General features: G+C 46.2%; 1 protein-coding gene across 1 annotated transcript; it reads right to left on the bottom strand.

Moving 5' to 3' along the window:
- Positions 1 to 1,033: 1,033 nt before the first annotated feature.
- Positions 1,034 to 24,326, bottom strand: CD79A (CD79a molecule). The gene is made up of 5 exons (XM_040326859.1): positions 24,189 to 24,326; positions 18,345 to 18,662; positions 13,608 to 13,726; positions 11,312 to 11,374; positions 1,034 to 1,314 (listed from the first exon to the last, which is right to left on the bottom strand). The coding sequence occupies exons 1-5, from the start codon at positions 24,253 to 24,255 to the stop codon at positions 1,201 to 1,203; spliced, it is 681 nt and encodes a 226-aa protein (XP_040182793.1). The 5' UTR covers positions 24,256 to 24,326; the 3' UTR covers positions 1,034 to 1,200.
- Positions 24,327 to 24,851: the final 525 nt, after the last annotated feature.

Here is a 24,851-nt window from a genome sequence, read left to right as displayed (position 1 = left end):
TCGATGTGAACGTAAATTACGGCCAGCCCCATTCACGGACGAGTTACGCAAACGACGTAAAATTTGAAAAATTTTACGCGGTTCCGACGTCCATACTTAACATTGGCTGCGCCATGTTTTTGGTGGTTTATCTTTACGCCTGAAAACCCCTTACATAAACGGCGTATCTTTACTGCGACGGCCGGGCGTACGTTCGTGAATAGGCGTATCTAGCTGATTTACATATTCTAGACGTAAATCAGCGTACACGCCCCTAGCGGCCAGCGTAAATATGCAGTTAAGATCCGACGGCGTAGGAGACTTACGCCGGTCGTATCTTAGCAATATTTAAGCGTATCTCAGTTTGAGAATACGCTTAAATATACGATGGCGGGGATTCGGACTTACGACAGCGTATCTACTGATACGCCCGTCGTAAGTCTTTATGAATCTACCCCTTGTAGTATATATTTTCACACATGCATATGTATATATCTTATATATATAGATAAAGAAATAAAAACAATATAAGAATATAAAATAACAACAGTTTGTTCCTGTGAATTTCTGTTTTCCTTGTTGTTTAAAATCAAATAAAGGATGATTAAAAGAAAGAATATAGAAGAATATAAGAAAAGAAAAACATTTCAGTGGTTCTAATCATAACACAAAATATTCATTTTAGTAACCTCCATCACACAATCAGTGAGGTTTCACAGCAAGTCGCGCCCCCTAACAGTTAGAAGCACTCCTTAGGTCACACTTAACCCCTTCAGCGCCCCCTACAGGTTAACCCCTTCACTGCCAGTTTCATTTTTACAGTAATCAGTGCATTTTTACAGCACTGATCGTTGTAAAATTGACAACGGTCCCAAAATGGTGTCAAAAGTGTCCGATGTGTCCGCCATAATGTCCGGGGCTTAAGTGGATAAAATGACTGCAAATTTAGATGCTGGTTTATAATGTGTTATGAGTGCATTGACCATGTTGCCCTCTGTTGCAATTAGGAAGCAGGACGGGTTAACTTGGGCTAAACCAAATCATGCAGAACAAGGAAGAATGACATAATGCATTTTAGTACAAAAAATGATTATATAGCAATTACACACAGTGAGGTAAAAAGACTGATATAGAAAGACTACAATATACACAGGACCACTTCTAATGGAGAGTTTCATCTATTCTTCTCTGTGCTTCAGCTTGTCCTGGCAGTGCCGCCATTCAAGGCTTCTCCAGCTGAATGTCACCGGCCCGCAGGGCGCCCACATCCTCATAGGTGGCCTGCAGACCACGGGAGATGTCTTCGTACATTGAGCAGTCCTCCAAATTCAGCCCCTGACATTCAGGAAGAAAAGGGTTAAAGGAGAAACTATAATGGTTGGAGTCTGTTCTATTTTATATATATTATTACTGGAAGCTATAATTGTTTGAGTCCATTTTATTTTACACGTGATATATTTTTATTGGAAATTATAACAGTTTGAGTCTTTTATGACATGTCATTTTATATATTATTTATATTATCATTGGAATCTATAAGGGTTTGAGTCTATTTTATTTTATTTATAATGTATATTATTAATGGACTCTATTATTGTTTGAGTCTATTTTACATATCATGTGTATTTTTATCAAAAACAGTTTGCACCTACTGTATGTCATTTTATACATCATTTATATTAGCACTGGAATCTATAATTGTTTAAGTGTATTTTTTTTTATTATTTTTATTTTATAAATAATACTGTATATACTCGAGTATAAGCCGACCCGAATATAAGCCGAGGCACCTAATTTTACCACAAAAAACTGGGAAAACGTATTAACTCGAGTATAAGCCTAGGGTGTCCATCTGCATGCCTCACTGTGCCCATGCCTCACTGTGCCCATGTCTCACTCTGCCCATGCCTCACTGTGCCCATGCCTCACTGTGCCCATGCCTCACTGTGCCCATGCCTCACTGTGCCCATGCCTCACTGTGTCCATGCCTCACTGTGTCCATGCCTCACTGTGTCCATGCCTCACTGTGCCCATGCCTCACTGTGCCCATGCCCCACTGTGCCCATGCCTCGCCGTGCCCATGCCTCGCCGTGCCCATGCCTCACTGTGCGCAAACCTCACTGTGCCCATGCCTCACTGTGTCCATGACTAGACTGACGTGGGAGTCTATGGAAGGGTTGCCCAGTTTGAAAAATCGGTGTTGCCCAGCCGTAGGCCCCCCAGACAACAAACTTTGCACACTCGTAGAGAAGAAATTGGACTACATGTGTGCCAAGTTCCAGGTCCAGGAGATATACGACCGGCCGGTATCGGGTCCCCAAAATCACCAGAGAAATGAGCGTTTAACATGGGAGTCTATGGATGGGGTGCCCGGCTTTGTAAAATCGGTGCCTTCCGGCCGTAGGTCCACCGGACAATAAGCTTTGCACACTTGTAGAGAAGGAGTGGGGCTACATGTGCGGCCGGTACCCGGTCCCCAAAGTCTGGAAGATCAGGCGCAAAAAGGTGACTCGAGTATAAGCCGAGGGGGGCATTTTCAGCACAAAAAAAACATGTAATGAAAAACTGGGCTTATACTCGAGTATATACGGTATTATTCCATATTCTATTCTTATTCTGTGAATATTTATATTTTTTGTAATAAAAAATTATTTGTAACTACTCTAACCTTGACTGTCCTAAACCAGTTAATATACGGTACCATCAAAGTCCAAACCTAGCCTCTCCCTCTTCCTGCCATATCTTGATGGGACGAAGGTACCACAAATAACCTTTTTATATCTACGACACTTCTTTATAACTGGGGGAAAGGGAATAGCCGCTCCAGGTGGGAACCCAGATGAATATCCTCCGTTGCAGACAACATAGGTGCAGGCAATGCACTTAGCAAAGCAGGAACAAAGATTGTCTCTGGACAGCCGCACTCTGAACAGATTGTAGCCTTTTATCAAAAGAAGGACAGCACTACAAGTCACAGCAAAATAAAACCTGGCCTCTGACGCATTTCGCACTGAAAAACAAAACCTTTTTTTAGCTATGACTAACCACTAGTTTCAGTGCGAAACTAGTGTCAGAGTTCAGATTTTATTTTGCTGTGACTTGTAGTGCTGTCCTTTTGATAAAAGGCTACAATCTGTTCAGAGTGCGGCTGCCCAGAAACAATCTTTGTTCCTGCTTTACTTCTTTATAACTGTATATATTATTATTGGAATCTATTATTGTTTGAGTCTATTTTATTTAATATATCATATTTCTCTTATCGTCCATGGACGGACACAGCTCCTTAAATCTTGACAAGTGGGTTATGTTCCCTGTTTACAGGAGAGGACTAGGCAGAAACATGTTAAATAGCAGTGGCGGCTGGTGCTCAAAATTTTTGGGGGGGGCGCAAAGGAAAAAAAAATTGCAGTCTCACTGTGCCCAAACGCAGCCACTGTTACATGCCATCAAACGCAGCCACTGTTACATGCCATCAAACGCAGCCACTGTGCCATCAATTTGCACCACTGTGCCATGCCATCAAATGCAGCCACTGTGCCATCAATTCGCAGTCACTGTGCCATGCCGTCAAATGCAGTCACTGTGCCATCAATTCGCACCACTGTGCCATGCCATTAAACGCAGCCACTGTGCCATACATTGTCACCACTGTGCCATGCCATTAAACGCAGTCACTGTGCCATCCATTGTCACCACTGTGCCATGCCATTAAACGCAGCTACTGTGCCATCCATTGTCACCACTGTGCCATGCGTTGTCACCACTGTGCCATGCCATTAAACGCAGCCACTGTGCCATACATTGTCACCACTGTGCCCTTTAATGGTCACCACTGTGCCAATTGTCCCCACTGTGCCCTTTAAATTGCTTTCTCCCCCCCCCCCCGCCCGGCACTTACCTTTACTGGAGTCAGGCATCCACGTCCCACGATGTCTTCTCCCGCCCTCGATGACTGACAGGCGTCTCAGCCAATCAGGTTACTGGTAGCCAGAACCGGCCAACCTGATTGGCTGAGACGCCTGTCATCTTATTCAAGGGGCGTACAGTCTGTGCGCTCCGAGAATAAGCTTCCGGGCTGTATTGGGAAAGCCTATCAGAGCCGCTGGCTTTGATAGACATTTCCCTACAGCCAACCAGCTGGCGTTATTCAGATGGCCGGAAATTGAGCGCCGACCATCTGAATAACAGCTGCAGCGGCGAAAATAACATAGATTCGTGCAATGCATGAATCTATGTTATTTCACTCAGTGGTGGTGAGAGCCAGAGGGGGCGGCGCTCCAGCGCCCTCTATGGATGAACCGCCACTGTTAAATAGTTAAATACATGTTACATTAACAGAGTTGAACAGCCCCGCCCAGGGGGCGGTCCCTCCAGACATAACCCTCCTCACTGCAGCTTGCAGCCTCAGTTTCGTTCTGCCTAGCAAGGAGAAGGACGTATGGCTCCCTTTGGGCCCAGCGCCCTGAGGAGAAATTTCTATTTTATTTTACATTTTCTTTGAAGAATCTTCTTTCAACTGTTGGCTGAGAGACAGGCTGGATAATAAAGATCCTTGTAGTCTACTCAGTCCGACCAGCAAGCGTGGGCACACCTTTGCAAAGAGGCTTGGTCTGCCACGCCATACCCCATGACTCCTGGGGGGGCCAGTGAGCTTTGCTCCGAGGTCCACATATGACTGGGCTGTGGTGTTGTCTCACTCACAGTGGACCGGGCCGACAGCTACCTCCATTGCGGTTGTAGTTCTGTCAGGAATGCGTCAGCGAGTCCTCGCTTGGACGGGTAAGTACAGTCCCTCCTACTTCGGTGGGTTGGTACGGCTGGGCATTCCTGGGGTTCGGGGGTCCCTTCCCCTTACTTCCCTGCTCCTTTCCCTTGCTGCATTGCTAACATTGCCGCCGTCAGGGGGGAGGGGGCCTTCCTGAGGGGACTGTGTTATCTGGCCTGTGTATTGGGCTTTCCTGTGAGGTAAAAAGCCCTGTGATGAGCACAGATGTTTATGATTATACTTCAGCAGACGCTGACTGATTGGTGACACCTGTAACGGTTTTGCTTTTTATGCTGTATCTGTGTCTTATCCTTAAATAAAACAGCCCTAGGAGGCTTTTCCTGTTTAAACACAGGTCCCTGCAAAAGTTACCTCACGGTTCTTTTCCTCACAGGCAGCGCTGGGCAGTCTCCTCCTGAGGGAGTCCCCTGGTTACACCTGGTCAGCGCAGCAAGTGGGTGAGAGGCCCTGAATAGGGCTCTAGGAGCTTTTGTCTATTTGTATGGACAGGTGTGCATATTATAATACACACTATATGTAAATATTGGAGTCAGTATCTGGGTCCTTCCCCACATGCTGGTGGTGGCAGCAGGTGTTGGCACCTGGGATTCCCACAGAGTTTTTATTGTTAGTCCTGGACACAGTTTGTGCCAGGGTGGGGGTGGACTGCGGGCGGGCGCTAAAAGAGTGCCCCCTTCCCCCGTTATCCCCTGGGGAAGGCTCTGTTATTAAGCCATGGACCAGGTACCTAGTTAAAAAAAAAAAAAAAAAAAGCAGAATAAGGCATTTATGGGTGCGCTTTTTACTGCTGCAAGGGACTCTCCTAAGCTGCATAGTGCAGCTGGGTTTCCGCCGAGGGCTCGGTCTTTTTTGGATCACACAAATCGGACCACTGTGAGGGTTTTTTCCTTCTGTGCCCTTCTTTGATAATTTCTGAGATGCGGAATGAGAAAAGCCGCTGAGGGCTTTTGTAGTCCCTCACCGCCGGGCGGGAACCCCCGCTTGTATGGATCTGACTGATAGAAGATCCGAAGTACTGACCTGTTCCATGTTTACCATGCTGGGGTCTGGCTTGCGGGCCTATTGTGGCCACTACACTGGGGTCTCATTCGACGCTGGCGCCATTTTTTGGGAGGTTTTTCAATTACATTGAAAACTCCCATTGGCGCCCATTTTGTCGTAGCCGCGCTATGGCGCAGCTTACATTGTGCCGGCCATTTTCCTGTGGCCGCGTTGTGAACGCTCGGCGGCCATCCTGGAGTAGTCCTGACCCCTAGTGCTGTATACAACTCACAGAGTGAGCATTTTGCACCAGACAGTGGAGGAGCACCGACTCTCTCCTGAGGTTATTAGCCTAGCGGACCAGCTGGTCCAGGGCCTCATACAGTATAGGTCTGTGATGCTTCATTGAATGCTGCGTCCTTGTTATCCAGGGCGTCTGTTTCAGAATGGTTTTATGCACACGGTGGTGTAGTGCTTAACTCCATTACTTGGCAGAAAAAGAGTCATTGGTTCGGATCCGCACACTGACGCCAATCTGCCTGGAGCTTGCATTGTCGCTCCCTGTGTCTGCGTGGGTTTCCTCCGGGTACTCCGGTTTCCTCCAAAGACATGTGTGCATACACCTACATAATATACATACACACTATGTGTATGTATTATTTAGGGGCAACCCTCCCAGGCCGTCAAAGGCCCAGCTGGGGGACTAATCTGTCCCTGGGTGCATAAGCCAATCACGCCGGCACCCAAATCCTGCCAATGTGATTAGCCTTCCCTTCCTGTCTCTAGGTGGGAGGGGCGGCTTGCAGGTTCACAATTCAGTGAAACCTCCCTGCTCTCCGACCAGTGGGTCTGCAAGGTGGTCTCTTCGGAGTACTAGATAGGGTTTCCTCCTATCCACAGAACAAAGTTCTTTCCTCGTGTCTTCCTCTCCCGGCCCATCGGTCTGCCTTGGGCAGTGTGGGATTTGCTAAGCTGCGGGGTAATTTTACCTTTCCTGCAGGACGAGAGTTTTGGGGTTTTCTATGGGCCTCAGGCCCTAAATACCTTTGTGAACGTCGGGTAGTTCCGCATGGAATCCATTTGTTCGGTGGTAGCTGCGCTTCATCCGGGGGATGTCCTGACGTCCTCGGACATCAGGGACGCATACATGCATGTCCCGTTTTGCACATGTCAGTGTTTTTTTCTGTGCTTCGTGATGAGAGAAGGGTCTCTGTCAGCCTGTGGCCCTCCCTTTTGATCTGGCGTCAGCACCATGGGTTTTCAGCTAGGAGCTCGCACGTATCCGAATTTTGTTGGGACAGCGAGGCTTTGCCTCATTGGCTACTTGGACGACTTTCTTCTGAGAGCAGCTTCTGTCTCCGACCTAGTGGATGGGTTATTCCCATTCAGACCCTCCGAAGATTCAGGTGGATGTTAAACGTTTAGGCCAGAAAGTGTAGCACAGTGGCAGCAAGTCTGCCCTCCATGTGTGCGACCCAGGGTTCAAATCCTGGGCATGCTAGGTTCCGACTCAGCGTTGGAGTATCTAGTGTTGATCCAGACTCCTCAGTGGCAAAGGTCCTTCTTCCCCTGGAGAAATTGCAGACTTTTCAGTCTGCGGTGAAGTTATTGGCATCACGCAATTGGTCTTCTCTCCGGGCGCCTGCTGGTTCGGGGGTAGCCTCCTTCAAGGCGGTACTGTATGCCCAGTTCCACACCCTGGTTTTCCAGGGGAACTTCTGTCCAGGTGGTAAAAATCTCTTGTCTTTGAAATCATTAGATTCCTGTGCGCCACCTAGTCAGAGTCTCTCTGAGTTGGTGACAGAGATTCCCGACTCTTCGGTCCGGGAAGTTGTTTCTTCCTTCCAGTGGTCGGTGTTTACGACGGATGCCAGCTCACGGGTTGTGAACCTGGGGGTTCACAAAACTGTGGGGTCCAGTCGACCCTGAGTCGCTAGACTTGCGTGGACCTATGACCACACCTCCTTGAATGTGTCTGGTCTCGGTAGCTACCCAGGGTCTGGCCTGGCTAGTGCCTTGTGGGAGACCGCCTGGGAATACCAGGTGCTGTCTACTGTTCATTGTCCTACTATTTTAGGCGATCAGGCTATGCTTCTCCTTGTGGTCGACCGATCTGGTTTCAGCCGGACAACGCCACGGCCGTGGCTTCAGTCTACCATCAGGTATGCCGGCAGGCGGACTACTGGAGTCGCCAGATGCTGGACCAGGGCGACTGGTCTTTGTGCTTGGGGTGTTTCGGCTCCCTTGCAGGAGGTGAGCCTCACATGGCATGGATCTCCTGGCTGCTTGTCTCCGCCGCAAGGGTGTCAAAGTTAGTGGCCAGGTCTAGTGATCTTGTACAGACGCGTCAGTCGCGCTGGTGGCCCTGTGGGGTCTGTATCTGTGATTTTTTGCCGTTCCTCCATGGTAGTTGATCCCTCGGCCGCTCCACAGAGTGGAGGCTGAGGAGATCCCGATGATGATTCTAATCGCTCCAGATTGACCTTGGCGTCCTTGGTACGCTGATATCGGTTGCCAGGGCAGGAGGTTCCTGTCTCAAGGTCCCATACTTCCTCCTGTTGTACAGTCACTGACTTGCTCAACATGGTTATTGGAAGCCAGACTTTAGGTGACCGGGGTCTGTCTGACTCGGTCATCTCAACAGGGCACCGTAGTCTTCTTCCGGAGGATCTACCATCGCACCTCTCTTGGTGCGAAGGGATGGAGTGACGTCCACGGGCGTACTCTCGGTGTCCAGGGTCCTGCTGTTTTTAAAGCTTGGATTGGATCTAAAAATTGCTTAAAGCACCGTTTGGGGGCAGATTTCAGCCTTGGCTGTGTTCTTTTAGTGGCCTTTTTGCGGCCCGTTCCCTGGTGGGTCCCCTTTTTTTGTGTGCAGGGGGTTTGTCATATACTTTCCCCTCTTGGCCCATCTCTTCCCCCATGAGTTTTGACTCTGGTGCTCTCGGTTCTTCAGGAACCTTCCTTTTGGAAACATCGGAGAGATTTTCTCTTGACACTATCTCAGAAGGTGGCCCCTTTAGTGGCCTTTACCTCTGTTAGAGGGGTTTCTGAGTTGGCGGTCTTGTCTGCAAGCCGCCATGCTTGATCCCCCATAAGGATTAGGTGATGGTGCGCCCGCGACCTTCCCTTCTTCCGAAGGAGCTTTCGGCCTTTCATACTTTAGGCGTGGTACGCGCTTTGCGGGTATACCAGCCTACTACGGCTCCATTTCGGAGCTTATGACTCTCTTTTGTGTCGGTGTCTGGTCCACAAAAGGGCCTGGCGGTCTCGTCGACCACCATTTCTCGGTGGATCAGGCAGGCCGTCATACAGGCCTATGCTCCTAAGGGGCGGGCCCCCCTTTCCGGTCACGGCACTTTCGACCAGGGCAATTGGTGCTTCCTGGGTTGTTTTTTTTTTCTGACAACATGCGTCGGTCTCACAGGTGTGCAAGGCGGCGATTTGCTCGTCCATTCACGCTTTTTCCAGAATTTACATGGTTGCTGTGAGTGCATCTTATGATGTTTTTTTTCAGCCGCTATTTTTTGCCGGCGGCTGTTTAAAGTTGCACCTCCTCCGTTGAGGAGCTCTGCTTGTTTTGGGGTGAAGTTAAAATTGTTTTTACTGATATATTTCCCACCCCTCGTTTTTTGACACTGCTTGGGGACGTCCCACTTGTCAAGATTTAAGGAGCTGTGTCCGTCCATGGACGATAAGAGAAAATAGGATTTTTTGTACTCACCGTAAAATCCTTTTCTCTGAAGTCCATGGACGGACACAGCTCCCACCCCTCCTTTTAAGGTTTGTACTGCTTGTTACGAACTGAGGCTGCAAGCTGCAGTGGGGAGGGTTATGTCTGGAGGGACCGCCCCCTGGGCGGGGCTGTTCAACTCTGTTAATGTAACATGTATTTAACTATTTAACATGTTTCTGCCTAGTCCTCTCCTGTAAACAGGGAACATAACCCACTTGTCAAGATTTAAGGAGCTGTGTCCGTCCATGGACTTCAGAGAAAAGGATTTTACGGTGAGTACAAAAAATCCTATTTTTTTTTTTATTGAAAAGTATGACAATTTTAATCTTTGTCATTTTTTATATTATTTATATTACAATTATTAATCTTAATTTATTGAAATTTTCATACAAAATGTATACGAAAATGGATAATATACATATGCTAAAGACCATAAAAAAAAGCATATTGCAATATAAAAATGTACATAATATCTAACCTATACCAATCCATGGGAGCGGCAAATACGTCCAGCGTAAATATGCGCCTACGATACGCTGGCGTAGGCAAGTTACGTCGGTCGGATGAAGCCTATTTTTAGGCGTATCTCAGTTTGTGGGCACGGCGCATAGATACGACGGCGCATATTTAGACTTACGCGGCGTATCTCGAGATACGTCAGCGTAAGTGCTTTGTGAATCCGGGCCAATATATATATATATATATATATATATATATATATATATATATATATATACACATATAAGACCTAAAAAAAATGGAAGACAAAGCAAAAATACAAAAAGCAAAATTTATTTTAGGAAAAACATGAAAAAGGGGAACGAAAAACTAAAAAGAATAATTAGAATATAGCAACCTGGAATAGGCAAAAATGTACAGTATCTCACAAAAATGTGAGGGGTGTACTCACTTTTGTGAGATACAGTATCTCACAAAAGTAAGTACACCCCTCACATTTTTGTAACTGTTTTATTCTATCTTTTCATGTGACAACACTGAAGAAATGACACTTTGCTACAATGTTGTGTAATGAGTGTACAGCTTGTATAACAGTGTAAATTTGCTGTCCCCTCAAAATAACTCAACACACAGCCATTAATGTCTAAACCGCTGGCAACAAAAGTGAGTACACCCCTAAGTGAAAATTTCCAAATTGGGCCCAAAGTGTCAATATTTTGTGTGGCCACCATAAATTTCCAGCCTTAACCCTCTTGAGCATGGAGGTCACCAGAGCTTCCCAGGTTGCCACTGGAGTCCTCTTCCCCTCCTCCATGATGACATCACAGAGCTGGTGGATGTTAGAGACCTTGCACTCCTCCACCTTCCATTTGAGGATGCCCCACAGATGCTTAATAGGGTTTAGGTCTGGAGACATGCTTGGCCAGTCCATCACCTTTACCCTCAGCTTCTTTAGCAGGGCAGTGGTCGTCTTGGAGGTGTGTTTGGGGTCTTTATTTTGGAATACGACCCTGTGGCCCAGTCTCTGAAGGAAGGGATCATGCTCTGCTTCAGTATGTCACAGTACATGTTGGCATTCATGGTTCCCTCAATGAACTGTAACCCCCCAGTGTCGGCAGTATTCATGCAGCCCCAGACCAGGACACTCCCACCACCATGCTTCACTGTAGGTATAACACAATTGTCTTTGTACTCCTCACCTGGTTGCTGCCACACATGCTTGACTATATATATATATATATATATATATATATATATATATATATATATATATATACTGTGCATAGTATATACATATTTTATCTACTTTCTACTTCTCACATACAGTTGACAACTATTAAAGTGCAGATCTATTAATAGGAATTCTTTACCTCATACAGATTCTCTCCTTCCGGTTGCTTCAGAGACAAAACATTAAGATTTTCAAAGCGTTTCTGTGAGTGAAAGAGGCAGGACAGTCATTGGATTAGGTGCTGAAGAAATTATTTCACTTAAATTAAAAGTGAGCTCCACATAGATACAAAAAAAAATACATTTATTCCAGTTGTGCGTTATTAAAAAAATAATTTCATGACGTTTTAAACACAGCTTATAAATTCCTTAAGCAGCATGACTCAGACCGGAAGAGGAAACAGCAGCACTCTGAGCTAATCAGGCTATATTGCTTTGCACATTGCTGTCAGTTGCACAGTTTTTTGTGGTAAAATTAGGCTTATATTCGGGTCGGCTTATACTCGAGTATATACGGTACTAGTCACAGAAGTCCGATGAGTATTATATGTTGTGTTAATATATACAAGCATAATCATAGGCGTGTGCACAGGGTGTGCCAGGTAGGGTGTGCCAGGTGTGCCCAGGCACACCCTAATCACCCTTTACTGCACAGATTCCCCCTGCTGCTTGGCTGCAGAGAAAGGGACTTGGGAATATCTGTCCTCAGCCTCTGTCTATGTCTCAAAAGTGAGATATCAGGGGTCTGTTTAGGCCCCTGATATCTCACCAAAGCCCCCCAATCGTAAAAGAAAAGAATACAAAATTATTGTAAAAAAATATTGTAAAAAATAATAAAATGTTTTAAAAAGTAATAATAAAATTAAATAAAAATAAACTACTGACAGCAGTCCCTGTCCACTGACACCATCAACTGTTCTACTGACATTGTCCATTGCCCTACTGCCCTATATGTATACGCATGTGTGTTTGAGCTTTGGGGGTGCACACCCTAATGTAATAGGCTGCGCACACCTATGAGCATAATGGTTATATTTATTGTGTTCATAGACTAAAACAAAGTACATCTACCTTAATACATACGTTATTTTGATTGTTCTTATATGCAAATTGCTTGCATTGCATTTATCTTGGCATACGTCAACTCTTTTTGTACCACCTTTTTTGTACCTAATAAAAAGAGTTTGTAAACAAAAAAAAAACTCCATCCTCTTGCTCTTTGAGTATCCTTTATTATAATTAAAAGAGGTGGTGCCTAAATTAACCACTTAACGCCCGCCGCACGACTATTTACGTCCGCAAAATGGCACGGACAGGCAGATGGGCGTATATATACGTCCTTGCCTTCTAGCGGGTGGGGGGCCCGCTGTGTGCGGCGGGCAGCTTACCTCGGGGAGCTATCCGGGACGACGGCGCGGCTATTCGTTTATAGCCGCTCCGTCGCGATCGCTCCCCGGAGCTGAAGAATGGGGAGAGCCGTATGTAAACACGGCTTCCCCGTGCTTCACTGTGGTGGCGCATCGATCGTGTCATCCCCTTTATAGGGGAGACACAATCGATGACATCGGACCTACAGCCACACCCCCCTACAGTTGTAAACACACACTAGGTGAAGCCTAACACGTTCAGCGCCCCCTGTGGTTAACTCCCAAACTGCAACTGTCATTTTCACAATAAACAATGCAATTTAAATGCATTTTTTGCTGTGAAAATGATAATGGTCCCAAAAATGTGTCAAAATTGTCCGAAGTGTCCGCCATAATGTCGCAGTCACGAAAAAAATCGCTGATCGCCGCCATTAGTAGTAAAAAAAAAAAAATTAATAAAAAGGCAATAAAAATATCCCCTATTTTGTAAACGCTATAAATTTTGCGCAAACCAATCGATAAACGCTTATTGCGATTTTTTTTTACCAAAAATAGGTAGAAGAATACGTATCGGCCTAAACTGAGGGGAAAAAAATATGTTTTTGGGGGATATTTATTATAGCAAAAAGTAAAAAATATTGAATTTTTTTCAAAATTGTCGCTCTATTTTTGTTTATAGCGCAAAAAATAAAAACCGCAGAGGTGATCAAATACCACCAAAAGAAATGCTCTATTTGTGGGGGGAAAAGGACGCCAGTTTTGTTTGGGAGCCACGTTGCACGACCGCGCAATTGTCTGTTAAAGCGACGCAGTGCCGAATCGCAAAACCTGGCCTGGGCATTTAGCTGCCTAAAGGTCCGGGGCTTAAGAGGTTAAAATCTCCAAGTTCCAATACTAATATATTACTTAAAACAGGTCATTTGTTTTTAGACATTATAAATACACAGAGCACACGATGACTTTTCATTGCTAGAGTTTTCTAAACTAGCTAACAAGCATTTTTAACTGAAGAGATGTTGGAATTGACAGGTGCACTTGAAATATTGGCATAAGAGGTAAATGTCCATACCTTGTACAGCAGGAAGGTCCCGGGTATGATGGCACAAAACAGCAACAGTATCCCCTCTGCTGTGATCACTCTGTTCTTCGTAGCTTCCGCGACATTAAAAAAGAGGTAGACTGGAAGTTCTGCAATGTAGAGGATATCCGCTTGAAGACCACCTCACCCGCAAATGATAATTTACATTTTTGAGGACATTGTATATTAGAATCAACCACTTGGTTCTTGAGGTTTTTCGAGGCACTGATGATTGATGCATAAGATAAATCCTAACATTTTCTTTTTAAAATGATGAAAAAAGTTTAGAAGTTTAAAGCTGAAGTTTAAGGGCCAGATTCACAAAGAGTTACGCCGGCGTATCAGTAGATACACCGACGTAACTCGCAATCTAAGCCCGTTGCATGTCTAAATGTATGCACCCTAAGATACTGCGCCGTCGTAGCTTAGGGTGCAATATTTCCGCTGGCCGCTAGGTGGCGCTTCCATTAAGTTCAGCGTAAAATATGCAAATTAGTAGATGCGCCGATTCACGAACGTACGCTTGCCCGTCGCAGTAAAGATACGCCGTTTCCGTAAGAGGTATGCCAGCGTAAAGATAAAGCTGCCCCCTAGGTGGCATATCCTATGTTAAGTATGGCCTTCGTTCCCGCGTCAAAATTTTACGTCGTTTGCATAAGTCGTCCGTGAATGGGGCTGGACGCCATTTACGGCCACGTCAAAACCAATGACGTCCTTGCGACGTCATTTAGAGCAATGCACGCCAGGATTTTTTGCGGGACGGTGCATGTGCAGTTCGTTCGGTGCGGGGACGCGCTTCATTTAAATGAAACCCGCCCCCTACCCGCCGAATTTGAATTCCGCCGGGTGATTTACGCTACGCCGCCGCAACTTTACAGGCAAGTGCTTTGTGAATAAAGCACTTGCCTGAAAAACTTGCGGCGGCGTAACGTAAATCAAATACGTTACGCCCGCCCAAAAATACGCCCATCTACGTGAATCTGGCCCTAGGTATGGATATTTTTCACAGTTACATTGTTCCAGCGTGGACCAATATAGGTAAGTATCTGCCATACCTGGTTGATCCCTGCGGAACCTGGAAACCACTGTAGTAGGCATTGAAATTACAGTGATCAGTGTTGTGATGGAAGTTACTAAAATGAATATTTTTGTGTTATGATTACTTTCCTCCTGAGCTACTCAAATGTTGCCTTTCTTTCAATATATTCTTCTATTTGTTTTATTTTCTTTATTTCTTGATAAACATATATATGTGTGAGATTATACTACAAGTATTATTATCCTTAAAGGAGTTCTCTAAGCTAAAACTTTTAACCCCCGCTGTGCCCGGGCTGTAAAACTATACAAAATAAACTTTCACTTACCTGCCTACGATCCCCCATTGTTCCGATATCGCCGCCCCGTTCTCCGGTCCCGGTCTGTTCCACTTCCTGCGGGTCGGTGACTCACAGTGCGCTCAGCCTATCAGCGGCCGCGACGGGACATTGCTGCGGCCGCTGATAGGCTGAGCGCACTGTGAGTCACCGACCCGCAGGAAGTGGAACAGACCGGGACCGGAGAACGGGACGGCAATATCGGAACAACGGGGGATCGTAGGCAGGTAAGTGAAAGTTTATTTTGTATAGTTTTACAGCCCGGGCACAGCGGGGGTTAAAAGTTTTAGCTTGGAGAACTCCTTTAAGTGAATTTACGACAGATTATAAAAAGTTTCGGTACATCTCAGCTTGAAGAGAACTAATAATAGAAAACAGATGTCTTCAAACCCCTCCTAAACAGCTCCTCCCATCGAAGAAATAAAGATGGCCCCCCAAAGACTTTTGAAACGTGTGCAGTATGCCAAGAACAGATGTCGCAGGGACGTGTAATAAGGGACTATATATGGACTGACCTATCAGCTGTGCTCATGTGTATGATGTCATGTTGTTTATAAAAGACCAATAAAAAGTCCCGCCCATTCTCTCTGATGCTGGAACACCGAAAGGAACAGAGCTCTCTCTCAGTTCTCTGCATACTTTCATAATTTGGGTCAAACGGCAGAATGGGTTAAGCCCTGAGGTTGTGTCAGGGGTCAATCCTTATCAGTGTATGCCAAGCAGTTCCCCTGTTGCTTAGTGAACATAGAAGCAGTAGTGTATTTAGGTTTTGTGCTGCCCTAGGCCTGACTAAACTCGTGCACCCCCAAATTAAAAATATGACCCACCCCTTCCTGTCAAGGTCACACCTCTTTCTGTTTAAGACGCGCCCTGAAACTTTCGAGTGGGGACACTAGTTCTGAGGGCCTGGTAGGGCAATGGATTCCCTTAATTTGCATAGATTTCCTCTCACTTTCTGGGGCAGGAAGTGAAGGGAAATCTCTGCAATGTGACAGGGATGGGGGGAAAAAAACTGACAGGGGCTATAACCCTCCTTTACTCTATCCAAAATGAAAAAAAAACAACTTTTGCCTATAGTTCTACTTTAAGCACAAATTTCTGATAATTTTATGGAGAGGACTAAGAAGATATAACCATACCAATGGGGCAGCAGAAAACATATAGCATAGTGAGGAAGGTTAGTGGTCCAGGATGATAGGACAGTCAAAATTAAAAGCAGCGCCCCCCCCCCAGTTGCGGAATGCCTGCCTCCCGCACAGGGGTCAAGTCTTGGGGAAAAAAGTGTAAGAACTCCCACCAAAGATCCACTTCCCCACCAAAAAAAAAAGATACGCTCATATGCATAATTACTAAACCGCATGTTTTTTGTTTGTTTTTTATCCACTGTACCTTAGTAATCCTTTATGTTACTGGCTGCTTCCTGTATATGGATTCATCGGGTAGTGTGCGGGTATTCCGTCACTTCCTCAATGCCGCAATGTCTCCTGGGAGCTTTTGTCATTGTTCCCAGGAGACATTGCGGAGGTCTGCCGCGAGTTATCGTGGGATTTAGAAAGAAGCAAGTTCTTTCTAAATAACTCGCGGCAGACCTCCGCAATGTCTCCTGGGAACAATGACAAAAGCTCCCAGGAGACATTGCGGCATCGAGGAAGTGACAGAATACCCGCACACTACCCGATGAATCCATATACAGGAAGCGGCCAGTAACATAAAGGATTACTAAGGTTCGCCTGCCCCTGACAGTAACTCGAGCTGGGCATCGCCGCTTAGTGAAGGATTGGCTCAGGTGGCTCGGCTTCTTTAGTCCTGCAAAGGGAACTGAGTTCCTGCTGTGAAAAAAGTGCAGGAACTCCGTTCCCACGCATTCCCGCAGGACTTGAGCCCTGCTCCCGCATACCGGAAGCAGTGCAGTCGCTTTATGGGGGCACTAGACTAATTTGCCTCTCAGCCTGTCCATGACATTCTGCCGATGTAAAAGTGCATGTGGCGGTCGTTGGGTGACCACATTTTCAAACTACCATTCAGGGACACCCCCCCCTTCCCAAAAATCAGCTTGTGCTGTAACGAATCACAGCACAGTGATTGGACACAAGAGACAGGATTTCTCCAATCACAAGCAGAGGGCGGGGAATGTGCTTTCCCGGCCAGGATAAATACTGTCAGGCCTTGTACACACGACCAGACATGTCCGATGAAAACGGTCCGCGGACGGTTTTCATCGGACAAATGTCTGCTGGGAGGTTTTGGTCTGATGTGTGTACACACCATCAGACCAAAATCCCAGCGGACAGAGAACGCAGTGACGTAGAAGACACCGACGTTCTCTGACACGGAAGTTCAATGCTTCCACGCATGCGTCGAATCAATTTGACGCATGCGCGGGATTTCGGGCCGCTGGTTATGCGTCATAACCAGCGGATATGTCCGATGAGTCGTACTAACCATCGGACATGTCCGACGGACATGGTGCCAGCGGACAAGTTTCTTGGCATGCTAAGAAACTTTTGTCCGCTGGAAACCTGTCCGCTAGGCCAGGAAACATGTCCGCTAGGCCCTACACACGGTCGGACATGTCTGCGGAAACTGGTCCGCGGACCAGTTTCAGCGGACCTGTTCGGTCGCGTGTACGAGGCCTCAGTGAGTAAAGCGATGATGTGGCGGCCTTTTTTGGGGGCATCAGATTGGCCCGGGGGGGGGGGGGTGGCGGCTGTGTTAGTTTCATTCCGGGACACTGTATTGCCCTGGCATAAAGGTTCTCGGGACAGACCTGCAAAATCCGGGACACGTGGTCACCCTAGGCGGTCGGCAAGTGGTTAAGCTTTGATGTTCTGTTCTCGCTACACGTTTGGCCCTGGCGTGTATGTAGCTCAACGTACAGCTTAAACCTTGCATCCTAAATAACTTTGGATCTTTATTACGATGAACAGGTGGCCATATAAGATGCGTAATGATGAAACTAGAGATAAACAAATAAATGAACACAAACAAATGTACACTAGGCACACAGATAAACAGTCTCTATTATACCAGCGATGCTGCCCTAAGAGGATCAAGACCTAGGAAACATGTGGTGCAGGCTTAGCTGACTCCATGTGGACTGTCCAGTTGTGATAGGAAGTGAAGACAGTTTTCAATAACACGACAGGAAATATACATTACCATAGAACACTGCCCATCAGCAGTCCTTTGTTAAGAGTGACATCTGGACAATATTTGAATTACAAGTCCAGAAGATATTACTGTATTTCCTTGTAGGCCAAAGGCATGACATTTGACAAAAACCTGGAAGCTGCACCAGATTTGTCACTCTCCAGTTTTAGTAAATCAATCCCTATTTGTCTTATTTTGGACTTACCTTTCACTCTCAGGTAGGTCCCGCAGGAATCGTAGCTTCTATTATTTGCAGTCACCTGGCACTTGTACAAGCCACTCTGATTCGTCTCTACGTTCTTAATCTGCAGATGCTTTGTGTTGTCTTTTAAGGTGCGTATTTCTGGATAGTGCCAAATGTTATTTTCTGATATGTTTACTTTGTTCTGGTACAGTACCCAGGTGATCTCCACCTTCTCTTCAGGCTGGCTCTCATAATTACATGGAATCTCCGTATTGTCACCTGGGTTGACACTGATGGAGGTTGGTACCCACAGCATCTTCAGACCATGAGAAGGAATGACTGGAAAAGAAAAACAGCCGAAGATCAGCACCAAAGAGTTTCTAAAACAGTCAGGTCAAACGTGGCCACACGTGGACGTCTCACTCCTTTGTGATCTTCAGCCTGCTGAAAAAGTCTGTTCCCCAGCGGGTAAAATCTGCACTTCCTTATCATTTAGAAGTAAAATGTGTCATTACATTTTTTGGACCCTTTTTTAACCGCTTAACCACTTGCTTACTGGGCACATATACCCCCCTCCTGCCCAGGTGAAATTTCAGCTTCCAGCACTGCGTCGCTTTAACTGACAATTGCGCGGTTGTACGACGTGGCTCCCAAAGAAAAATTGACGTCCTTTTTTTCCCACAAATAGAGCTTTATTTTGGTGGTATTTGATCACCTCTGCGTTTTTTTTTTTTTTTGCGCTATAAACAAAAATAGAGTGACAATTTTGAAAAAAAATTATATTTTTTTACTTGTTGCTTTAATAAATAGCCCAACTTTTTTTTTTTTTTTAATTATTTTTTCTCAGTCTAGGCCGATACGTATTCTACATATTTTTGGTAAAAAAAAAAAAAAAATAATCGCAATAAGCGACTGGTTTGCGCAAAAGTTATAGCGCCTACAAAATAGGGGACAGAATTATTATTTTTTATTGTTTTTTTTTTACTAGTAATGGTCTGCGATTTTTATTGGGACTGCGACATTATGGCGGACACATCGGACACTTGATAAATTTTTGGCACCATTCACATTTATACTGCGATCAGTGCTATAAATATGCACTAATTACTGTATAAATGCGACTGGCATTGAAGGGGTTAACACTAGGGGGTGAGGGAGGGGTTAAATGTGTACCCTGCATAGTGTTACTAACTGTAGGGGGAGGGGGGTGACTGGGGGAGGTGACCGATCTACAGTATGTCCCTATGTACAAGAGACACAGATCGGTCTCAGTGATGCCGCGGGCACGCGCTCGCGCGCCCCCCCAGTGGCCAGGAGGAGCGGAGGCCGTAAAAGACGGCCGCTTAGAGATTTACAACCACCCTGCGACCGTATAAAGTCGTACGGCAGTCGGGAAGTGGTTAAGGACCGCCGCATGACTTTACGTCGACAGAATGGCACGGCTGGGCAAATGGGCGTACAGGTACCGTATTTTCCGGCGTATAAGATGACCTTTTGTACTTAAAAACTTGCCTCAAAACTCGGGGATCGTCTTATACGCCGGTACCTGTCTCAGTCAGATTGTGGGCGTCCATTATTCGTCCGAGGCTGAGAAGGCATCCGTGATAGGCGGAACACTGAACACAGGCTCTGCTGGGAAACTGAGTGTTCCACCTATCACGGAACAGCACGAGGAGGAGGCGCGGCTTTTGAATAATGGACGCCTGCAGTCTGACTGACTCTGCCTACAGGGATAAGGTATGGGATCGTCGAGATATGCAATGGCACAGTGAGGTATGCAATGGCACAGTGAGGTATGCAATGGCACAGTGAGGTACGCAATGGCACAGTGAGGTACGCAATGGCACAGTGAGGCATGTAATGGCACAGTGAGGCATGCAATGGCACAGTGAGGTATGCAATGAGCACAGTGAGGTATGCAATGGCACAGTGAGGTATGCAGTGGCACAGTGAGGCATGCAATGGCACAGTGAGGCATGTAATGGCACAGTGAGGTATGCAATGGCACAGTGAGGCATGTAATGGCACAGTGAGGTATGCAATGGCACAGTGAGGTATGCAATGGCACAGTGAGGCATGTAATGGCACAGTGAGGCATGTAATGGCACAGTGAGGTATGCAATGGCACAGTGAGGCATGTAATGGCACAGTGAGACATGCTCTAGTCGGAATTTCCGATCGTGTGTACGCGGCATTAGTCAGCATGAAGTTCCCGCTCCTTAAGCAGCGTACACACGATCGGAGTTCCCAATGAAATTTTTCGTCGGAATTCCGATGAAGCTGACTTCCATCAGTCTTGCATACATACTGTCAGACTAAATTCCAATTGTGTCCAAAATACGGTGACGTAAAACACAACGACGTGCCGAGAAAAATGAATTTCAATGCTTCCGAGCATGCGTCGACTTGATTCTGAGCATGCATGGATTTTTTCTCCGTCGGAGTTGCACGCAGACGATAGGATTTTCCTATCGTTTTTTTTCCGTCTGAAAAAAATAAAAACATGTTCTATTTCTAAACATCGACGGAAAAAAAGTCCGATGGGGCACACACACGATCAGAATTTCCGATGAAAAAAGTCCCTTTTTTCATCAGAAATTCCGATCGTGTGTACGGGGCATAGGGGTTGAGACAAGCTCCCTGGTGAGCACCCAATACTATCATCGAGAACAAGGAGAGTTGCTGCCATGTGATTGGCTGATTAGCAATTTGTGTTACCAAGCATTTAACTGCTTGCCGACCAGCCGCCGCAGTTATGTGGCGGCAGGTCGGCTCCCCTGCGCGAGAGCCCGCAGCTATACGTCGGCTCTCGCGAAGGGCACTAGGGGCGCGTGCACGCCGCTAGCTCGCCCCGACTCTGTAATGATTGCTCATTACAGAGCGGGGACCGGGAGCTGTGTGTGTAAACACACAGCTCCCGGTCCTGTCAGGGAGAGAAATGCTGATCTTCTGTTCATACAATATATGAACAGAAGATCAGTCATTTCCCCATGTCAGTCCACCCCCCCTACAGTTAGAACACACCCAGGGAACATACTTAACCCCTTCCCCGCCCCCTAGTGTTAACCCCTTCACTGCCAGTGGCATTTTTATAGTAATCCAATGCATTTTTATAAAACTGATCGCTAAAAAAATGCCAATGGTCCCAAAAATGTGTCCGAAGTGTCCGATGTGTCCGTAATGTCGCAGTATCGGAAAAAAAATCGCTGATTGCCGCCATTACTAGTAAAAAAAAAATATTAAAAAAAATGCCATAAAAATACCCCCTATTTTGTAAACACTATAACTTTTGCGCAAACCAATCGATAAACGCTTATTGCGATTTTTTTTACGAAAAATAGGTAGAAGAATACGTATCGGCCTAAACTGAGGAAAAAAATTTGTTTTATATATGTTTGGGGGATATTTATTATAGCAAAAAAGTAAAAAATATTGTTTTTTTTTCAAAATTGTCGCTCTATTTTTGTTTATAGCGCAAAAACTAAAAACCGCTGAGGTGATCAAATACCACCAAAAGAAAGCTCTATTTGTGGGGAAAAAAGGACGCCAATTTTGTTTGGGAGCCACGTCGCACGACCGCGCAATTGTCAGTTAAAGCGACGCAGTGCCGAAATCGCAAAAAGTGCTCTGGTCTTTGATCAGCAATATGGTCCGGGGGTTAAGTGGTTAAAGTGGCCGGTGAATGCAGATACTTTTCTTTTTAGCTATCGGTTTAGTAGAATGGAAAATCTCAATCATCTCTGAAGTCACTTGATTGTACTTTGCACCACCCATTGTCTCTTGGGATTTAGAGAATGATGCGCTTTATTCTCAGGTGTTTCCTGTTCGTCTTTCTGTGATCATCTACCCGTCAGAGACACTGAAGAGAAAGCGCAACTCTGGACAAAACTTTATTTTTTTAGGTTAATATAGGGTGGAGTGGCGTGATCTTCATGTGGAGGTCTCCAAGGTCCACCTTCCCACAGAGCAGGAGTCTCATGCTTTTTGTATAGATTTGTATTTTGAGCCCCCAAAAAGCATCGTAATTTTCATCACTTGCCACTGTGCCCTTCAAATGCTGCCACTGTGCCCTTCAAATGCTGCCACTGTGCCCCAAATGCTGCCACTGTGCCCCAAATGCTGCCACTGTGCCCATCAAATGCTGCCACGGTGCCCATCAAATGCTGCCACTGTGCCCATCAAATGCTGCCACGGTGCCCATCAAATGCTGCCACTGTGCCCATCAAGTGCTGCCACTGTGCCCCAAATGTTGCCACTGTCACAAAGTTTCCCTTACCTCAGAGTCCCCATTAAAGCCCCCTTACATCAATGTCCCCATTAGAGCCCCCCCTTACCTAAGAGTCCCCATCAAAGCCCCCTTGGATCAGCGTTCTTATTAAAGCCCCCTTACATCAATGTCCCCATTAGAGCCCCCCCTTACCTAAGAGTCCCCATCAAAGCCCCCTTGGATCAGCGTTCTTATTAAAGCCCCCTTATATCAATGTCCCCATTAGAGCCCTCCCTCCTTACATCAGAGTCCCTCCTATCAAAGTCCCCCTTACATCAGAGTCCCCATTAGAGCCCTGCTTACATCAAAGTCCCCATTGATACCCCTTACATCAGAGTAGCCATCAAAGCCGCCCTTACAGCCCCTTTACATCAAAATCCCCATCAAAGTCCCCCTTGCATTAGAGTCCCCATTAAAGTACCCCTTACATCAGAGTCCCTATTATAGCCCCTTTACATCAGAGTGCCTATTATAGCCCCTTTACATCAGAGTGCCTATTAGAACCCCCTTACATCAGAGTGCCTATTATAGCCCCTTTACATCAGAGTGCCTATTAGAACCCCCTTACATCAGAGTGCCCATCAAAGTCCCCCTTACATCAGAGTCCCCATTAAAGCCCCCTTACACCAGAGTCCCCATCAGAGCCGCCTTAAATCAGGGCTCCTATCAAAGTTCCTCTTACATCAGAGTCCCCATTAAAGCCCCCTTACATCAATGTCCCCTTTAGAGCCCCCCTCCCCTCTTACATCAGAGTCCCTATCAAAGCCCCCCCCCCTTACATCAGCCCTCATTAGAGCCCTGCTTACATCAGAGTCCCCATTAGAACCCCTTACATCAGAGTCCCCATTAAAGTTCCCCTTACATTAGAGTCCCCATCAAAGTTCCCCTTACATCAGAGTCCCTATTATAGCCCCTCTACATCAGAGTCCCCATCAAAGTCCCCTTTGCATCAGAGTCCCCATTAAAGCCCCCTTACATCAATGTCAGCATTTGAATCCTCTCCCCTTACATCAGAGTCCCTATCAACAGAGGCCTTTACATCAGAGTCAACATTAGAACCCCCTTACACCAAAGTCCCCAATAGAGCTTGCTTAGATCAGAGTTCCTATCAAAGTCCTTCTTATACCAGAGTCCCCATTATAGCCCCCTTACATCAGTGTGCCCATTAGAGCCCCCTCTTACATCAGAGTTCACATTAGAGCCCCCTCTTACTGTACATCAGTGTGCCCATTGAAGCATCAGAGTCCCCAAAGTCACCCTTATATCAGAACTTTCTTTAGTTTTGGATAGAATGAGGAAGGATTAGACCCTCTCCCAAGTTTTATAAAGTCCCCACTATCATTATTTGTGTAACCTTTAACAATGTAAAAACCCTTTAAGCCCCCTGTGCCCATTGTGTGGTACAAGGGCCCTTTGGCACCTTTTGTGCGACCCTCCTGCCCCAATGGCCAGCTGAAATATCATCAATCACTACTGACTAGCAGTCTCATGTAACATGCCTCCAGTCTCTGACAGTCTCCTGCCGTATATTATCAGTCTCTGATAATGAAGCCCCCCTTCTCCCTAGTAAATTGCTCATCGCTGCTTTAAGAACTCACCTGAGAGGACCGCCAGGAGCAAAGTGGCCACAGCGTAGCGTGATAGGTGTGGGGCTTTGACCTCCATGTTCTGTGTCTCGCCGTGAAAATCGTAGATCTGGATTCCGGTACCCTCGTTGTCTAAACTCTTGTTATTTTTGCCTATTTGACTGATTAGAGGAAGGTGGGGAAGAGGAGATCTGCTCCACTGATTCACAGAACATAACAAGCTAAACTATGCAGCTAATTAGAGACATAGGGCTAGATTCAGAGACAGTTATGTTATTCAGATTCAGAAACGTACGTGCGCCCGGCGGATTTTTTTACGTCGTTTGCGTAAGGCTTTTTCCGGCATAACGTTACTCCTGCTATATGAGGCATAGCCAATGTTAAGTATGGACGTCGGGCCAGCGTCGACTTTTGCGTTGTTTAAGTCGTTTGCGTAAGTCGTTCGCGAACAGGGCTTTGCGTAAATTACGTTCACGTCGAAAGCATTGACTATTTGCGACGTGATTAGGAGCATGCGCACTGGGATACGTTCACGGACGGCGCATGCGCCGATCGTGAGAAACGTCATTTACGTGGGGTCATGTTTTATTTACATAAAAAACGCCCAGCTCTTGACAATTTGAATTCAGCGCGCTTACGCCGGCAGATTTACGCTACGCCGCCGCAACTTACGTA

The sequence above is a fragment of the Rana temporaria genome, chromosome 10, assembly GCF_905171775.1.
Source record: "Rana temporaria chromosome 10, aRanTem1.1, whole genome shotgun sequence".
Taxonomy (NCBI): Eukaryota; Metazoa; Chordata; class Amphibia; order Anura; family Ranidae; genus Rana; species Rana temporaria.
This window is presented reverse-complemented; position numbering and strand designations above follow the sequence as displayed.